The 13,978-nt window shown below is 41.7% G+C and overlaps 1 protein-coding gene across 1 annotated transcript in view; it reads left to right on the forward strand.

Moving 5' to 3' along the window:
• nadsyn1 (NAD synthetase 1) overlaps positions 1 to 13,978 on the forward strand; it is a 30,361-nt gene that overhangs the window by 2,148 nt on the left and 14,235 nt on the right. The window contains exons 2-13 of the mRNA XM_041988927.1: positions 296 to 356; positions 451 to 567; positions 916 to 969; positions 1,063 to 1,152; positions 1,838 to 1,889; positions 1,969 to 2,057; positions 2,263 to 2,380; positions 2,597 to 2,728; positions 2,815 to 2,886; positions 11,089 to 11,213; positions 11,278 to 11,326; positions 11,412 to 11,514. Of these exons, the coding sequence (XP_041844861.1) occupies positions 296 to 356; positions 451 to 567; positions 916 to 969; positions 1,063 to 1,152; positions 1,838 to 1,889; positions 1,969 to 2,057; positions 2,263 to 2,380; positions 2,597 to 2,728; positions 2,815 to 2,886; positions 11,089 to 11,213; positions 11,278 to 11,326; positions 11,412 to 11,514 (1,062 nt within the window). The remainder of the gene's footprint in view (positions 1 to 295; positions 357 to 450; positions 568 to 915; positions 970 to 1,062; positions 1,153 to 1,837; positions 1,890 to 1,968; positions 2,058 to 2,262; positions 2,381 to 2,596; positions 2,729 to 2,814; positions 2,887 to 11,088; positions 11,214 to 11,277; positions 11,327 to 11,411; positions 11,515 to 13,978) is intronic.

Here is a 13,978-nt window from a genome sequence, read left to right on the forward strand (position 1 = left end):
ACATGCGTGGACATTAGCGCACAAACTCTTACCGTATAATAAGTAATTATGTATACAAACAGTTTAAAAAGTTTGTCTCTGTTATAAGTAGGACAATTAATGTTATATTCTTACAGAGAATACAGATTATAAAATGACAGAATAATATTTTATAAATATCTTATAGAGTAGATAAAAGATAAAATAAAAAGTCAAACGATAAAAATAAAGCCTGTACATGTCTGCATAGGTAAAAAAGTGTTTTAATGCTTAAACCATGCTGGCTGTACGATCCGCTGTGTGTGCTTCTCTGCAGGTATCGAGCTAGCCAAGGCTAATGGAGCTAGATACAGACTGGGTCCAGAGCTGGAGATCTGGTATGAAAACCGTCTGTTTGGCTCAGATCTTCCTCCGGTTTCAGCTGGATTTCACTCAAGTGAAATTTCTGCTCTGTTCTCCTTCATTTAACAGCGGTTACGGCTGTGCAGACCACTTCTACGAGTCGGACACTTTGCTCCACAGCTTCCAGGTCTTGATGACCCTCCTGGAGTCCCCGGTCACCCAGGACATCATCTGTGATGTAGGGATGTAGGTGTCATCCTGGTGGAAGCCTCCAGCCTCCAGCCAGGCTGTGTCTTCGTTAAAGACATTTGAACGTTTAAAAGTTTTCTTCTCATTTGTTTATTTATTCATAGTATTTTTTTATTCGTTTTTTAAACTTTTATTGTATTTGGTTTTCATTATTATTTTATTTATTTTTCAATTAATATGATTTTGTTTATTTTGTTTTTTTAAATTTTATTTATTTATTTGTTTGTTTGAGGGAAAGTTTTGTTCTCCAACCGTGAATCAGGAGAAGTTGCAGCGTGTTTAGACGTTTTCTCAGTATTAACATGATGAATGTGTCATGTGACCCGTGTTTGCTGTTTTCTTCAGGCCCATCATGCACCACAACGTGCGCTACAACTGTCGGGTCCTGTTCCTGAACAGGTGTGTTGACGCGCCGGTCCGCCGGAGTCTTTTTCTACATCTGTGGACCAGATAAATGTGTCTGATGAGGATTTGTTTGTGTCCATCCTCTAGAAAGATCCTGCTGATCAGGCCGAAGATGCTGATGGCCAACCACGGGATCTACAGAGAGATGCGCTGGTTCTCTCCCTGGAACCAGTTCAGGTTGTTACAGATCTGATTTTCACACATCCAGGTGATCCCACTCCAACCATGTGGGACAACACGTGTCTTCATCCAGCTGGAATCAGACAGACATCCTGGTTTCTGAACTCTCCCAGGGAGGTGAAGACGCCGAGAACTTCATGTCCACCAGGGAGACGCATCTGAACAAACTGAATCTACGTAATGGGAGAAACTTCTGAGGCGTGTTACGACTAAAATAGATCCAGTATTCTTTGTAGATTTCAATAACGTCAACAAGTTATCTGAGACCTGGACTTCAAGAAGATTTAGAGTAACTCCAAACACTAAAACCGTCTTTATTCACTTCATCTGGACAGATGGACAGTTTTCTGTCCTCGCTGGTTTTTGTCTCAGAGTTTCAGGCATTGATGGAAAGTTAGGTTTGAAGACGTGACCTAACAGCTGAGTGTCACGTGATGCTTACATGACTGTAGGGCTGAAGGAGAAACGCGGTAAAAGGTTGCAGGTACCTGGATCAGACGCCGTGCAACATGACAATGAATCCTTCTCTTTGCCATTTGTAATGTTTTAAATTGTGATTTTAGTTTCAAAATAGTGTCTAAAAAGGTTTTCCAGAAAGGAAAAGAACAGGTTTGTTCTTCAGAACAGGGTTACTTAATGAAGACGTGTCTAAAGTGATTTCATTTCACTTCGTTTCTTTAAGGCAGGTGGAAGATTATTTCCTACCCAGGATGATCCAGGAGGTCACAGGACAGGTAAAAAACACACCTTTATGGGAAGAGATGTTATTAAAAACAGTTTTCTGATGAATTCTCCTGAATGAAACGTCCTCAGGAGACCGTCCCATTTGGTGACGGTGTTCTGTCCACGAAGGACACCTGCATCGGGACGGAGATCTGCGCTGAGCTCTGGAACCCCAGCAGGTGCCGTTCACTCATACATGTTATTGCTATGGCCGTCACAAAGAACGCGTTAATGGCCTTTTTTAATTATGTAATTAATTGTGTTAAAGTTTTTAACACATGCGGGGCATGGCGCGCCCCATACATCCGTCATTTCTCTGACCGAAGCGATTTTTCTTTGCCATGTGCACCAGCCCCGTTCGGACTTACGTTTTATTTTTCTCAGTCCTCATATTCAGATGGGGCTGGATGGGGTTGAAATCTTTACTAACTCGTCTGCGAGCCACCACGAACTCCGTAAAGCTGACCAGAGAGTCAACCTGATCAAGACAGCCACCACAAAGGTATGCATGGACTGGAAACATTCAACACCCAAACCAGCCATCTCCATGTGTACCAGTGATGCCCAGCAGGGGGCAGCGTTGTATCACTCATGTAGGGAACAGTAACACCAGAACATCCTGTTCTTTTATATATATATATATATCTATATATATATAGATATATATATATATAAATTAGATGCCAGTTTGTATTTGATGGTATTACTGGTGTTTCAGAGTGGAGGTATCTACCTGTATGCCAACCTGAGGGGCTGTGATGGAGACCGTGTGTACTATGATGGTTGTGCCATGGTGGCCATCAATGGAGATGTTGTAGCTCAAGGAGCTCAGTTCTCCCTAAATGATGTGGTGGGTGTATGAAATACCAAAGTGAAGTGCTGCTATTGTTGGCTTGTGTTTGCCAGAGGAACTGATGTGGTTTATGTGTGCCGTAGGAAGTGATTACAGCCACTCTGGATCTGGAGGATGTGCGCAGTTACAGAGGAGAAGTGTGCCAGCCACACATGGTGAGAAAACTACACTTCCCAAACCTTTGTCACGCGTCAAGCCCACATCACCAGGTTGTGTCAGGTTAACTGAAGGCTAATTAAATTAAAACTGTCAACACAGGAAACTTATCTGCTAAACATCAGCATACAAACAAGTTGCAGAGCAAATATAAGCATTACTTTGTACCTGCTGCTCTGACTCTGTTTATACTGAAGAATACCGCTGGAGCTGACCAGAGTCTCCAGTTTTCTAATCTGGACTCCAGTTAATGAACCAGAGTGGAGGTTTGGGTTCAAGCTTCTCTGACCAAATGTTCAGTACCCAAATCTTTAAGGGGAAGAGCTTTTATATAGAGTTCTTCTTTGTCTCCATCCAGTCCCGTACAAATAAACTCATCCACTTATCGGCTCCATCTGCTCAACTTCCTGTTGACACTTACATCTAACCAGAAAATCACACGCCAGCATGTAAGGCAAGGCAAGGCAGTTTATTTGTACAGCACATTTCATTTAAAGGACAATTCAAAGTGCTTTACATAAAACAAAGACATTACAGATGTTTAGAAATAGTAAAAGGCATCAACACATAATCACAATAAAATAATAAATTACATTAAAATTATTAAAAGCAAGAAAAGTTAAAAAAGTTACCGTGCAAATTTCATGCATACACATGAGAAAAAAATGTTTTTAACCTGGATTTAAAAATGTCTACATTTGGGGAAAGTTTAATCTCCACTGGCAGTTTGTTCCATTTGTTTGCAGCATAACAGCTAAATGCTGCTTCTCCATGTTTAGTCTGGACTCTGGCCTGGACTAGTTGACCAGAGTCTTTGGATCTAAGAGCTCTGCTAGGTTTATATTCTCTGAACATATCACAGATGTATTCTGGGCCTAAACCATTCTGGGATTTGTAAACAAGCAGAAGGGTTTTAAAATCTATTCTGTGACTGACTGGAAACCAGTATAAACTGGAAACCAGTGTAGAGATTTCAAAACTGGTGTGATGTGTTCAGATCTCTTAGTCCTGGTTAAAACTCTAGCAGCAGCATCTGGATGAGCTGCAGATGTTTAATGCTCTTTTTAGGAAGTCCTGTTAAAAGACCATTACAGTGATCCAGCCTACTGGAGGTGAATGCATGGATGAGTTTCTCTTGGTCTTTCTGGGAAACTAAACTTTTAATTCTGTTGATGTTTCTGAGCTGTTAAAAAGCTTCTTAGTGAAGCTTTGATGTGGCTGCTGAAAGTCAGGTCTGAGTCTATCAACACTCCAAGGTTACCAACTTGGTTGGTGATTTTAAGAGCCCGAGTCTCCAGGTGTTTACCAATGCTGACCCTCTTCTCTTTCTACCAAACAGAATAATCTCAGTTTTGTCTTCATTTAATTGTAGAAAATTCTCCTTCATCCAGGTGTTTATTTGCTCCAGACACTGACACATTAAGTCTATTGGACTGCAGTCATCTGGTGACAGAGACACATAAAGTTGTGTATCATCTGCATAACTTTGATAACTAATGCTATAGTTCTGTAATATTTGACCCAAAGGGAGCAGATACAAGTTGAACAGAAGAGGTCCAAGGACTGACCCCTGGGGGACTCCACAAGTCATGGCCACTCGCTCGGATTCATAGCTGCCGATCGGAACAAAATAACTCCGGCCTTCTAAACAGGACCTGAACCAGTTAAGGACCGCTCCAGAAAGTCCAACCCAGTTTTCCAGCCTGTGCAACAGGATTCTGTGATCTACAGTATCAAACGCAGCACTGAGATCCAACAGAACCAGGACTGATACTAGACCAGAACCAGGACTGATACTTGACCAGAATCGGTATTCAACCTAATGTCATTTAACACTTTGACCAGAGCTGTTTCAGTGCTGTGATGAGGTCGGAAGCCGGACTGAAAGTTATCAAGATTTCCACTTTCATTTAAAAAGTCATGAAGCTGGTGAAATACAACTTTTTCAATAATCTTGGAAATAAAAGAGGTTAGAGACGGTCTATAGTGGTTCATTATAGAGGCGTCTAGAGTCCTTTTCTTTAGGAGTGGCTTAATAGCAGCGATCTTTAGTGACTTGGGAAAAATGCCTGATGCCAGTGAGCTGTTAACTATCAGTAGGAGATCACTTTCTACTGAGGTAAAAACTGGTTTTAAAAAGTCGGATGGTATCATGTCCAGAGTGCATGTTATTGATTTCAGATGCCAAACTGTTTCTTGTAGGACTTTTAAATTCACCATTTTAAATTGTGATATAATATCAGAATTGTTTCCGGGTTTTAGACACAGACTACTTTTCTTGTGTGACTGTGTGGAATTAATATTTTGCCTAATTGTTTTAATTTTTTGGCTAAAAAAGTTTGCAAATTGGTTTTATTTCTCAGTGGAAAGGAGCTCTGGGCTTATCTGTACAGGAGGATTAGTAAGTTTTTCAATCATAGCAAACAGAGAATTGTTGACATTCCTGTTAATCATTTCAGATAAATGCAGCTCTCTGGCCTTCACAGCTCATTGTTATAGTTACTGAGGCTTTGTTTGTACAGCTCATAGTAAATTTGAAGTTTAATTTTCCACCATTTCCGCTCAGTTTTTCTGCTTTCTCTTTTTAGGCTGGTAACCACAGTGGTGTTTCTCCATGGTGTTTTCTGTTTGATCAAGCTGCTCTTGATTCTCATTGGTGCAACAGCATCCATTACATTCAAGATTTTCAGATTGAAATGATCCAGAAGTCCATCAACTGACTCTGCACTGGTTGTTGGTAACATAGCTATGGCCTCCACAAACTTAGCACTTGTTCTTTCATTAATGTGCCTCTTCCTAACCGAGGAGCAGGTTGGTTGGACATTCTGAGTGATCAGTAAATCAAACAAAATACAAAAATGGTCAGACAAGGCCAAGTCAGTGACAGCTACAGAAAAAATTTCCACACCCTTTGAAAGAACCAGGTCCAGAATGTGACCTCGAATGTGGGTCTGTTCTTTTACATGTTGCCACAAACCAAACATCCAATATGGAAGAAAATTCCTTGACATTACCATCCGTCATGTTATCTATGTGAATGTTAAAATCTCCAGTTAAGATGTAGGCATGTAGACGTGGTGGAGACGACTTGCAGAAGTTCAAACTGAGTATCAGAATGAGGAAGACAGGGGATTTAGGAGACTTTGAACGTGGCATAGTTGTTGGTTATTTACTGGGATTTTCACCCACAACCATCTCCAGGGTTTCCAGAGAATGGTCTGAAGAAGAGAAAATATCAGTCTTCTGATGCTACTTCCAGTAGGATAATGTATCATGTCACAAAGCTCAGATCACCTCCACCTGCTTTCAAGAACATGACAAGAGTTCACTGGACATCCTTGGCTCTGAAGATGCTCTGATGAAGGCTTTTTAAGCATTTTTACAGGTGCTCATCATAAAATTAGAATATCATGAAAAAGCTGATTTATTTCAGTAATTACATTGAAAAAATGAAACTTGAATAATGTAGACATTCATTCCTCACAGACTGACATATTCAAATGTTTATTTCTTTTAATTTTGATGATTATAACTGAAAACTAATGAAAACCCCAAATTGAGTATCTCAGAAAATTAGAATATTGTGGAAAGGTTCAATATTGAAGACACCTGGTGCCACACTCTAATCAGCTAATTAACTCAAAACACCTGCAAAGGCCTTTAAATGGTCTCTCAGTCTAGTTCTGTTGGCTACACAATCATGGGGAAGACTGCTGACCTGACAGTTGTCCAAAAGACGACCATCGACACCTTGAACAAGGAGGGAAGACACTGTATATTAGTGGTGTGAATCAAATAAATGACTCATATGTGAGGATCTCCTCCAGCTGGGTGCTGAGATGTGCTACCCTCCATCAATCCACTCCATCGTTATCAAGTTGAAGATATAATGGTGGAGTAATGTTTTTCTTATTACTCCAATGTCCTTTCTAAAAGGGGGCCCAGCCTGGTACTAGCACAGTGTACATAATAAAGGTGACAGTGCATCATCATCATGCCTTCATCTCATCCAGACTGGATTACTGTAATTCCCTCTTCACATGTTTAAACAAAAAATCGCTTGACCGTCTCCAGTTGGTTCAGAACGCTGCTGCAAGGCTGATAACTAAATCCCCTAAATTCACCCATGTCACTCCTTTACTAAGCCAGCTGCACTGGCTGCCCATTTATTACAGGGTGCATTTTAAAATTCTGGTGTTTACATATCAAGCCCTACATGACCAGGCACCTGAATACATCAGGGATCTCCTAAAGCTCTACATGCCCAGCAGGTCCCTGAGGTCGAGTCATCAGGATCTGCTGGTTGTTAAACCAACACGGCTGAGGACTAAGGGTGACAGAGCCTTTGCAGCAGTGGCTCCTGTCCTCTGGAACTCCCTTCCTCTAGGCCTGAAATCTGTGGACTCCATGATCTCTTTTAAAAAGCAGCTAAAAACACATCTTTTTAAACTTGCTTTTACTTAGTTTTATTTGTTTTTATTATCTCTGTATTACTGTTATTTGGTGTTTTATCTTGTTGTTAAACACTTTGTGATTTTATCTTGAAAGGTGCTATATAAATAAACATTTACTTACTTACTTTACTCATCATTTCATACACTGTAAATTAAACACACTTTGGTGTGTTACTGTAAATGTAACACCCCCATTTATCTGCATTCTATGCAGCTGGCTTACATTATACTAGTTTCACTTCATGTGGTTTTAACCATAATGGGGTAGCAAAATTAGAAAAATGGTTTAGTGTTTATCTCCAGTTTTTAATATGCAGTGTCATGTGTGCGTGAGGCATACTGAACTTATATTTGAACATAAGAAAAAACATCAGCAGACCAGACTTGTTACGTTAGTGAACCTAAAAGATGGGTATGGGTAGAATGGGTAGAATATGGGTAGATGGGTAGAAGGCAGGGTAAGGGCTCATGGCGGGGTATGCGTTCATGGCGGGACAGGGTATGGGTTCATTGCGGAGCCGGGTATGGGTTTATGGCGGGGTATTCGTTCATGGCAGGGTGGGGTATGAGTTAATGGCGGGGTAGGGTATTCATTCATGGCAGGGTGGGGGTATGCATTCATTGCGGGCGGGTAGGGTATGGAGTCGGGGTATGCGTTCATGGCGGGGTGTGGTATGGGTGGGGGGCAGGATATGTGTTCATGGCAGGGTGGGGTATGGGTTCAGGGCGGGGTATGGGTTCAGGGCGGGGTATGCGTTAATGGCGGGGCAGGTATGGGTTCGGGGCGGGGCGGGGTATGCGTCCATGGCGGGGTGTGGTATGGGTTTATGGGGGGTTAGGGTATGGGTTCATGGCGGGGTGGGGTATGCGTTCATGGCGGGTTAGGGTATGGGTTCATGGGGGGTTAGGGTATGGGTTCATGGCGGGGTATGCGTTCATGGCGGGTTAGGGTATGGGTTCATGGCGGGGTATGCGTTCATGGCGGGGTGGGGTATGTGTTCATGGCAGGGTGTGGTATGGGTTCGGGGCCGGGTATGCGTTCATGGCGGGTTAGGGTATGGGTTCATGGCGGGGTATGGGTTCATGGCGGGTTAGGGTATGGGTTCATGGCGGGGTATGGGTTCATGGCGGGGTATGCGTTCATGGCGGGGTGGGGTATGTGTTCATGGCAGGGTGTGGTATGGGTTCGGGGCGGGGTATGCGTTCATGGAGGGGTAGGGTATGCGTTCATGGCGGGGCGGGTATGGGTTCAGGGCGGCGCGGGGTATGCGTCCATGGCGGGGCGGGGTATGCGTTCATGGCGGGGCGGGGTATGCGTTCCTGGCGGGTTCATGGCGGGGCAGGGTATGCGTTCATGGTGGGGCGGGGTATGCGTTCATGGCGGGGTAGGGTATGGGTTCGGGGCGAGGTGAGTTCAGACTCATACCAACATTGTAATTGCTAAATTAGGTTCATGTCACACTTTTCTCTTATTTCCTGCTGATGAATAAATGGAGAAGACTGATTATTTATTTTGTATTTTATTTTGAACCAAAATTTCAAACAAACAAAAGAAAACGAAAAGAAATTTAATACACAAAATCAAAGCTTTCAAAGATAGAAATGGTTACAGAATTAAGTCAAATACTTAGTGCCTTGCGAAAGTATTCGGCCCCCTTGAACCTTGCAACCTTTCGCCACATTTCAGGTGTCAAACATAAAGATATAAACTTTAAATTTTTAGTCAAGAATCAACAACAAGTGGGACACAATCGTGAAGTGGAACGAAATTTATTGGATAATTTAAACTTTTATAACAAATAAAAAACTGAAAAGTGGGGCGTGCAATATTATTCGGCCCCCTTGCATTAATACTTTGTAGCGCCACCTTTTGCTCCAATTACAGCTGCAAGTCGCTTGGGGTATGTTTCTATCAGTTTTGCACATCGAGAGACTGAAATTCTTGCCCATTCTTCCTTGCAAAACAGCTCGAGCTCAGTGAGGTTGGATGGAGAGCGTTTGTGAACAGCAGTCTTCAGCTCTATCCACAGATTCTCGATTGGATTCAGGTCTGGACTTTGACTTGGCCATTCTAACACCTGGATACGTTTCTTTGTGAACCATTCCATTGTAGATTTGGCTTTATGTTTTGGATCATTGTCCTGTTGGAAGATAAATCTCCGTCCCAGTCTCAGGTCTTGTGCAGACTCTAACAGGTTTTCTTCCAGAATGGTCCTGTATTTGGCTCCATCCATCTTCCCGTCAATTTTAACCAACCTCCCTGTCCCTGCTGAAGAAAAGCGGGCCCAAACCATGATGCTGCCACCACCATGTTTGACAGTGGGGATGGTATGTTCAGGGTGATGAGCTGTGTTGCTTTTACGCCAAACATATCGTTTTGCATTGTGGCCAAAAAGTTCGATTTTGGTTTCATCTGACCAGAGCACCTTCTTCCACATGTTTGGTGCGTCTCCCAGGTGGCTTGTGGCAAACTTTGAACGAGACTTTTTATGGATATCTTTGAGAAATGGCTTTCTTCTTGCCACTCTTCCATAAAGGCCAGATTTGTGCAGTGTACGACTGATTGTTGTCCTATGGACAGACTCTCCCACCTCAGCTGTAGATCTCTGCAGTTCCTCCAGAGTGATCATGGGCCTCTTGGCTGCATCTCTGATCAGTTTTCTCCTTGTTTGAGACGAAAGTTTGGAGGGACGGCCGGGTCTTGGTAGATTTGCAGTGGTCTGATACTCCTTCCATTTCAATATGATTGCTTGCACAGTGCTCCTTGAGATGTTTAAAGCTTGGGAAATCTTTTTGTATCCAAATCCGGCTTTAAACTTCCCCACAACAGTATCTCGGACCTGCCTGGTGTGTTCCTTGGTCTTCATGATGCTCTCTGCGATTTAAACAGAACCCTGAGACTATCACAGAGCAGGTGCATTTATACAGAGACTTGATTACACACAGGTGGATTCTATTTATCATCATCAGTCATTTAGGACAACACTGGATCATTCAGAGATCCTCACTGAACTTCTGGAGTGAGTTTGCTGCACTGAAAGTAAAGGGGCCGAATAATACTGCACGCCCCACTTTTCAGTTTTTTATTTGTTGAAAAGGTTTAAATTATCCAATAAATTTCGTTCCACTTCACGATTGTGTCCCACTTGTTGTTGATTCTTGACTAAAAATTTAAAGTTTATATCTTTATGTTTGAAGCCTGAAATGTGGCGAAAGGTTGCAAGGTTCAAGGGGGCCGAATACTTTCGCAAGGCACTGTACCTGGTCCTAAACTTTTTATCCACAGTAAGTTAAATATTGAAACTTTAACAGCACTTCATCAGGACATTTAGCACATCGCAGACCACGAGACATAATAATCATACCTAACCATGATAAATCGTTATAATAATAAAGCTTATTGATTGCTTCATATCTTTGAATTCTGTCATTTCTGTTATTAGTTTAAATCTACCTATTGTTTGAATTTGTAGCTGACTCCTTGTTAGTCATTAACTGGGTTCAGCAGAAGAAAAACTAAAAAGCAGCCACCCACCACCTGATCAGCTCTGACCCTGCAGACATGACAAGCTGCTGAGGACCGCAGATCATTTAGCAGCTAAATACAACATAATTCTCTCTGAGCTAACAGGACAACAAATGTCAGGCTGTGAGAAAATAATGTTTAAATTCTGCCTTCCTGACACCAAACAGTAGAGCTGGTGGTCATCTCCTGGTGCCTGAGTCTGGATTCTCCTTCTGTTGTAGGGGAGTGAGCACAAACCTTGTCACAGGATCAAAGTGGACTTCTCCTTGTCCACTGCTGATGATATCTACCTCCCCACCCACCAACCCATGCAGTGGCGCTTTCATACACCAGAGGAAGAGATCAGGTATTTTATAAGCTTTTCTTGTTAACAGAAACTCTTACAGCGGTTTAAAACCCGTGTTGTTCAGTTTAGGGCCGGCCTGTTGGCTGTGGGACTACCTGAGGAGGAGTGGACAGGTGAGGAGGAGCACACATAATAAAGCAGTACAGTTGTGGATGAAGTAATTTTTTATTGATCTAGTAATTTTTTATTGTATTCCAGGCCGGCTTCCTGCTTCCTCTGAGTGGCGGTGTTGATAGTTCCTCCACTGCGTGTATCGTCCATTGTATGTGCGTGCTGCTCTGCCAGACCATCCAGGACGGCGGTGCGTAGGATTCAGCCCGATTTAACTAGGAACACACTAATTCCTTCGGAGGAAATAATAATTCAGTAATTCTGAATGCAGACAAAAACTGTCAGATGTTATTCTTGTGACTGACAACACGCCTATTGTCCAAAAGCTGTTAATGAATGACCATGAGTACCACATCATCAGGATTTATTCTAACATGTAACATATCTGCATTAACCTGCCTCTGAAGGCAGTCCCCTTATAAACCAACAACACTCTCTAGAGGAGTAAATGTTTGGACAACATGCACAAACAGAAGCATCATTTTCCACATATAGCACGGTGCTTACCATCATTCTTTTAATGGCAGCCTCAACTCTGAGAAACCATGATTTATAAAGTGTCAGTATGAGTGCTAGACCTGGACTGATCTCCTTTCTAAGGTGTATTCACTGTATATGTGCAGCAGCCAGAGCTGCAGAGACGGCTCTGAAGACGATGTGAGGAGTGAGAAATGACTTTTGTTTGTGGCTAAATGTGCATGTCTGACCAGTTTCTCAGTGACTGAGATTTATCAAATAAAGGCAGTTATGCACATAGCTTCATAGAGTTCATGGAGATTAGAAATCTCTTTTCAAAGGGACTCCTGGCCAAGATGGCAACAATGGAAAATCCTCGATAAAAAAATAGTTATGTAAAACAAAGGAAGCACAAATCACAGTAAAACAAGACTGCTGTTCATGCATCTCAGTGGAAACTGAGATTCCTTCTTCACTGCATTCTTAATCATACTCTAAGTCATCAAATTGATATAAGAGAGTTTAACTTTAGAGTTTTCTGCTGATTATTCCATGGTTGTGGTGCATGGGAGGCAAACACAGTTTTACCAAAGTCTGTCAAAGCCTGGAGAACATTCAATAGCAACCAGATGGAAACTACTAGAGCTGACAGGGAGAAGGATCCTGAGGTTTTGTTTGGAAGTTTATCCAGCTTTATAGATGAACATATACCATTGTTGTTGTCTACAAATGGTCAATGATGTCCGGCCAACTGGATCATAGAGAATGCGATAGTGAGGGAGAGATGTTGCATTTGAAGTGAAACATGGACAAGTGTGATTAACTGAGTGGAGGAGGCTGCTTGCTTTTACAGAACATCACCGTAATCAGTCACAGATAGAAAGGTGTGAAACAGGATTGATATCTAGAATAAAAAACTATTCACTTTTAGTTTTATAACTAAATAAGGAATATGGAATGATGAAAGATTTTCATCAATCCATATTCCCAAACGTTTATTGGACACTTTTTCAATCACATCAGACGTAAAAGTTTGTAGATCATCAAAGTTTGCCAAACGAAAAAGTTCTTTGTAAAAACTGAAATTCAGTCAGAAGTTTTTCCATCGCCTGTACTAGGAACCTGGATTAACATACCCGAGATATCTCTCCGTTACCTGGTTACCCACGTTACCATCCTGATGAGCGGTACTCTGAAGCTGGTTATCAACCCAGTAGTTCAACCCAGAGTTTTCCATGTTTGCAGCGGTTGACCAAACGTGTTTGTTTAGTTTTCAATATTTCAGAACATACAACAAACAATGCGAGAAAAAGTAAGGAGTCATTCAGTAAAGTCAAGTCAGGGCAGGGCGATCACATTCAATACAAGATCATTTCTTGTATACAAATACACAGTTTTTGGCACAGATTTGACGTCACTCCCGTAATGACTGAAAGCGTATTTAGCGCTTCTGCCCAAAAGGTTTGTATTTGAGGGCCAGTCCCATAGACAGTAGATTAAAGTACCTTTAGCTCCACATTTCATGCATACATCGGAGGTAATAAGATTAAGATTGTTCAACAAGGAAGGAGTCATGTAGGTTCTCATTTGAAGTGAGAGTTAATATACTGTTTCTGGGCTTCTTTGCCAGTCCTCCACAGAGATTTGACTATTTAGGTCTTTACAACATGCTTCCTTTTCTTTTCTGAGGAGGCTTAGGAGCTGTCTCTAATTGTGTCATAAAAATGGGATATCAAGCCCGTCTTTCTCTGGAAATTTATTGCTATTTCTTCCGAAGTGGTGACGTTTGGAAGGTTTAAAGATTCTTGCCTTTTGAAGATAAAACTTCTATAAATCTAGAAAGATTTAAAGAAATGTTTTGATTGAATATTATATTTTTGTCTCAAATTTTCATAACACGAGTATGCTCTTAACAAATCGGTCTGCAGTTTTACGGACACCTTTTTCAGCCCTGTTTTAAATCCCAGGTCATTCTTACCGGGTGTGAAGGCACTGTTGCTCCAGATATACACACATACACATATATATGTAGTATATTTTTATGTGTTAAAAAATAATGACACGTTTATTGTTATCAATAAGCGATATTACTAAAATGTTTCCAAACCAAGGCAAAAAAAAGCTGGTCCGTTATGGCCTACATGGTGTATGTACGTCACTTGAGGTGCAGATTAATCTGTGCAAACCTACACATATTT

Source organism: Melanotaenia boesemani, chromosome 1 (genome assembly GCF_017639745.1).
Source record: "Melanotaenia boesemani isolate fMelBoe1 chromosome 1, fMelBoe1.pri, whole genome shotgun sequence".
NCBI classification, from domain to species: Eukaryota; Metazoa; Chordata; class Actinopteri; order Atheriniformes; family Melanotaeniidae; genus Melanotaenia; species Melanotaenia boesemani.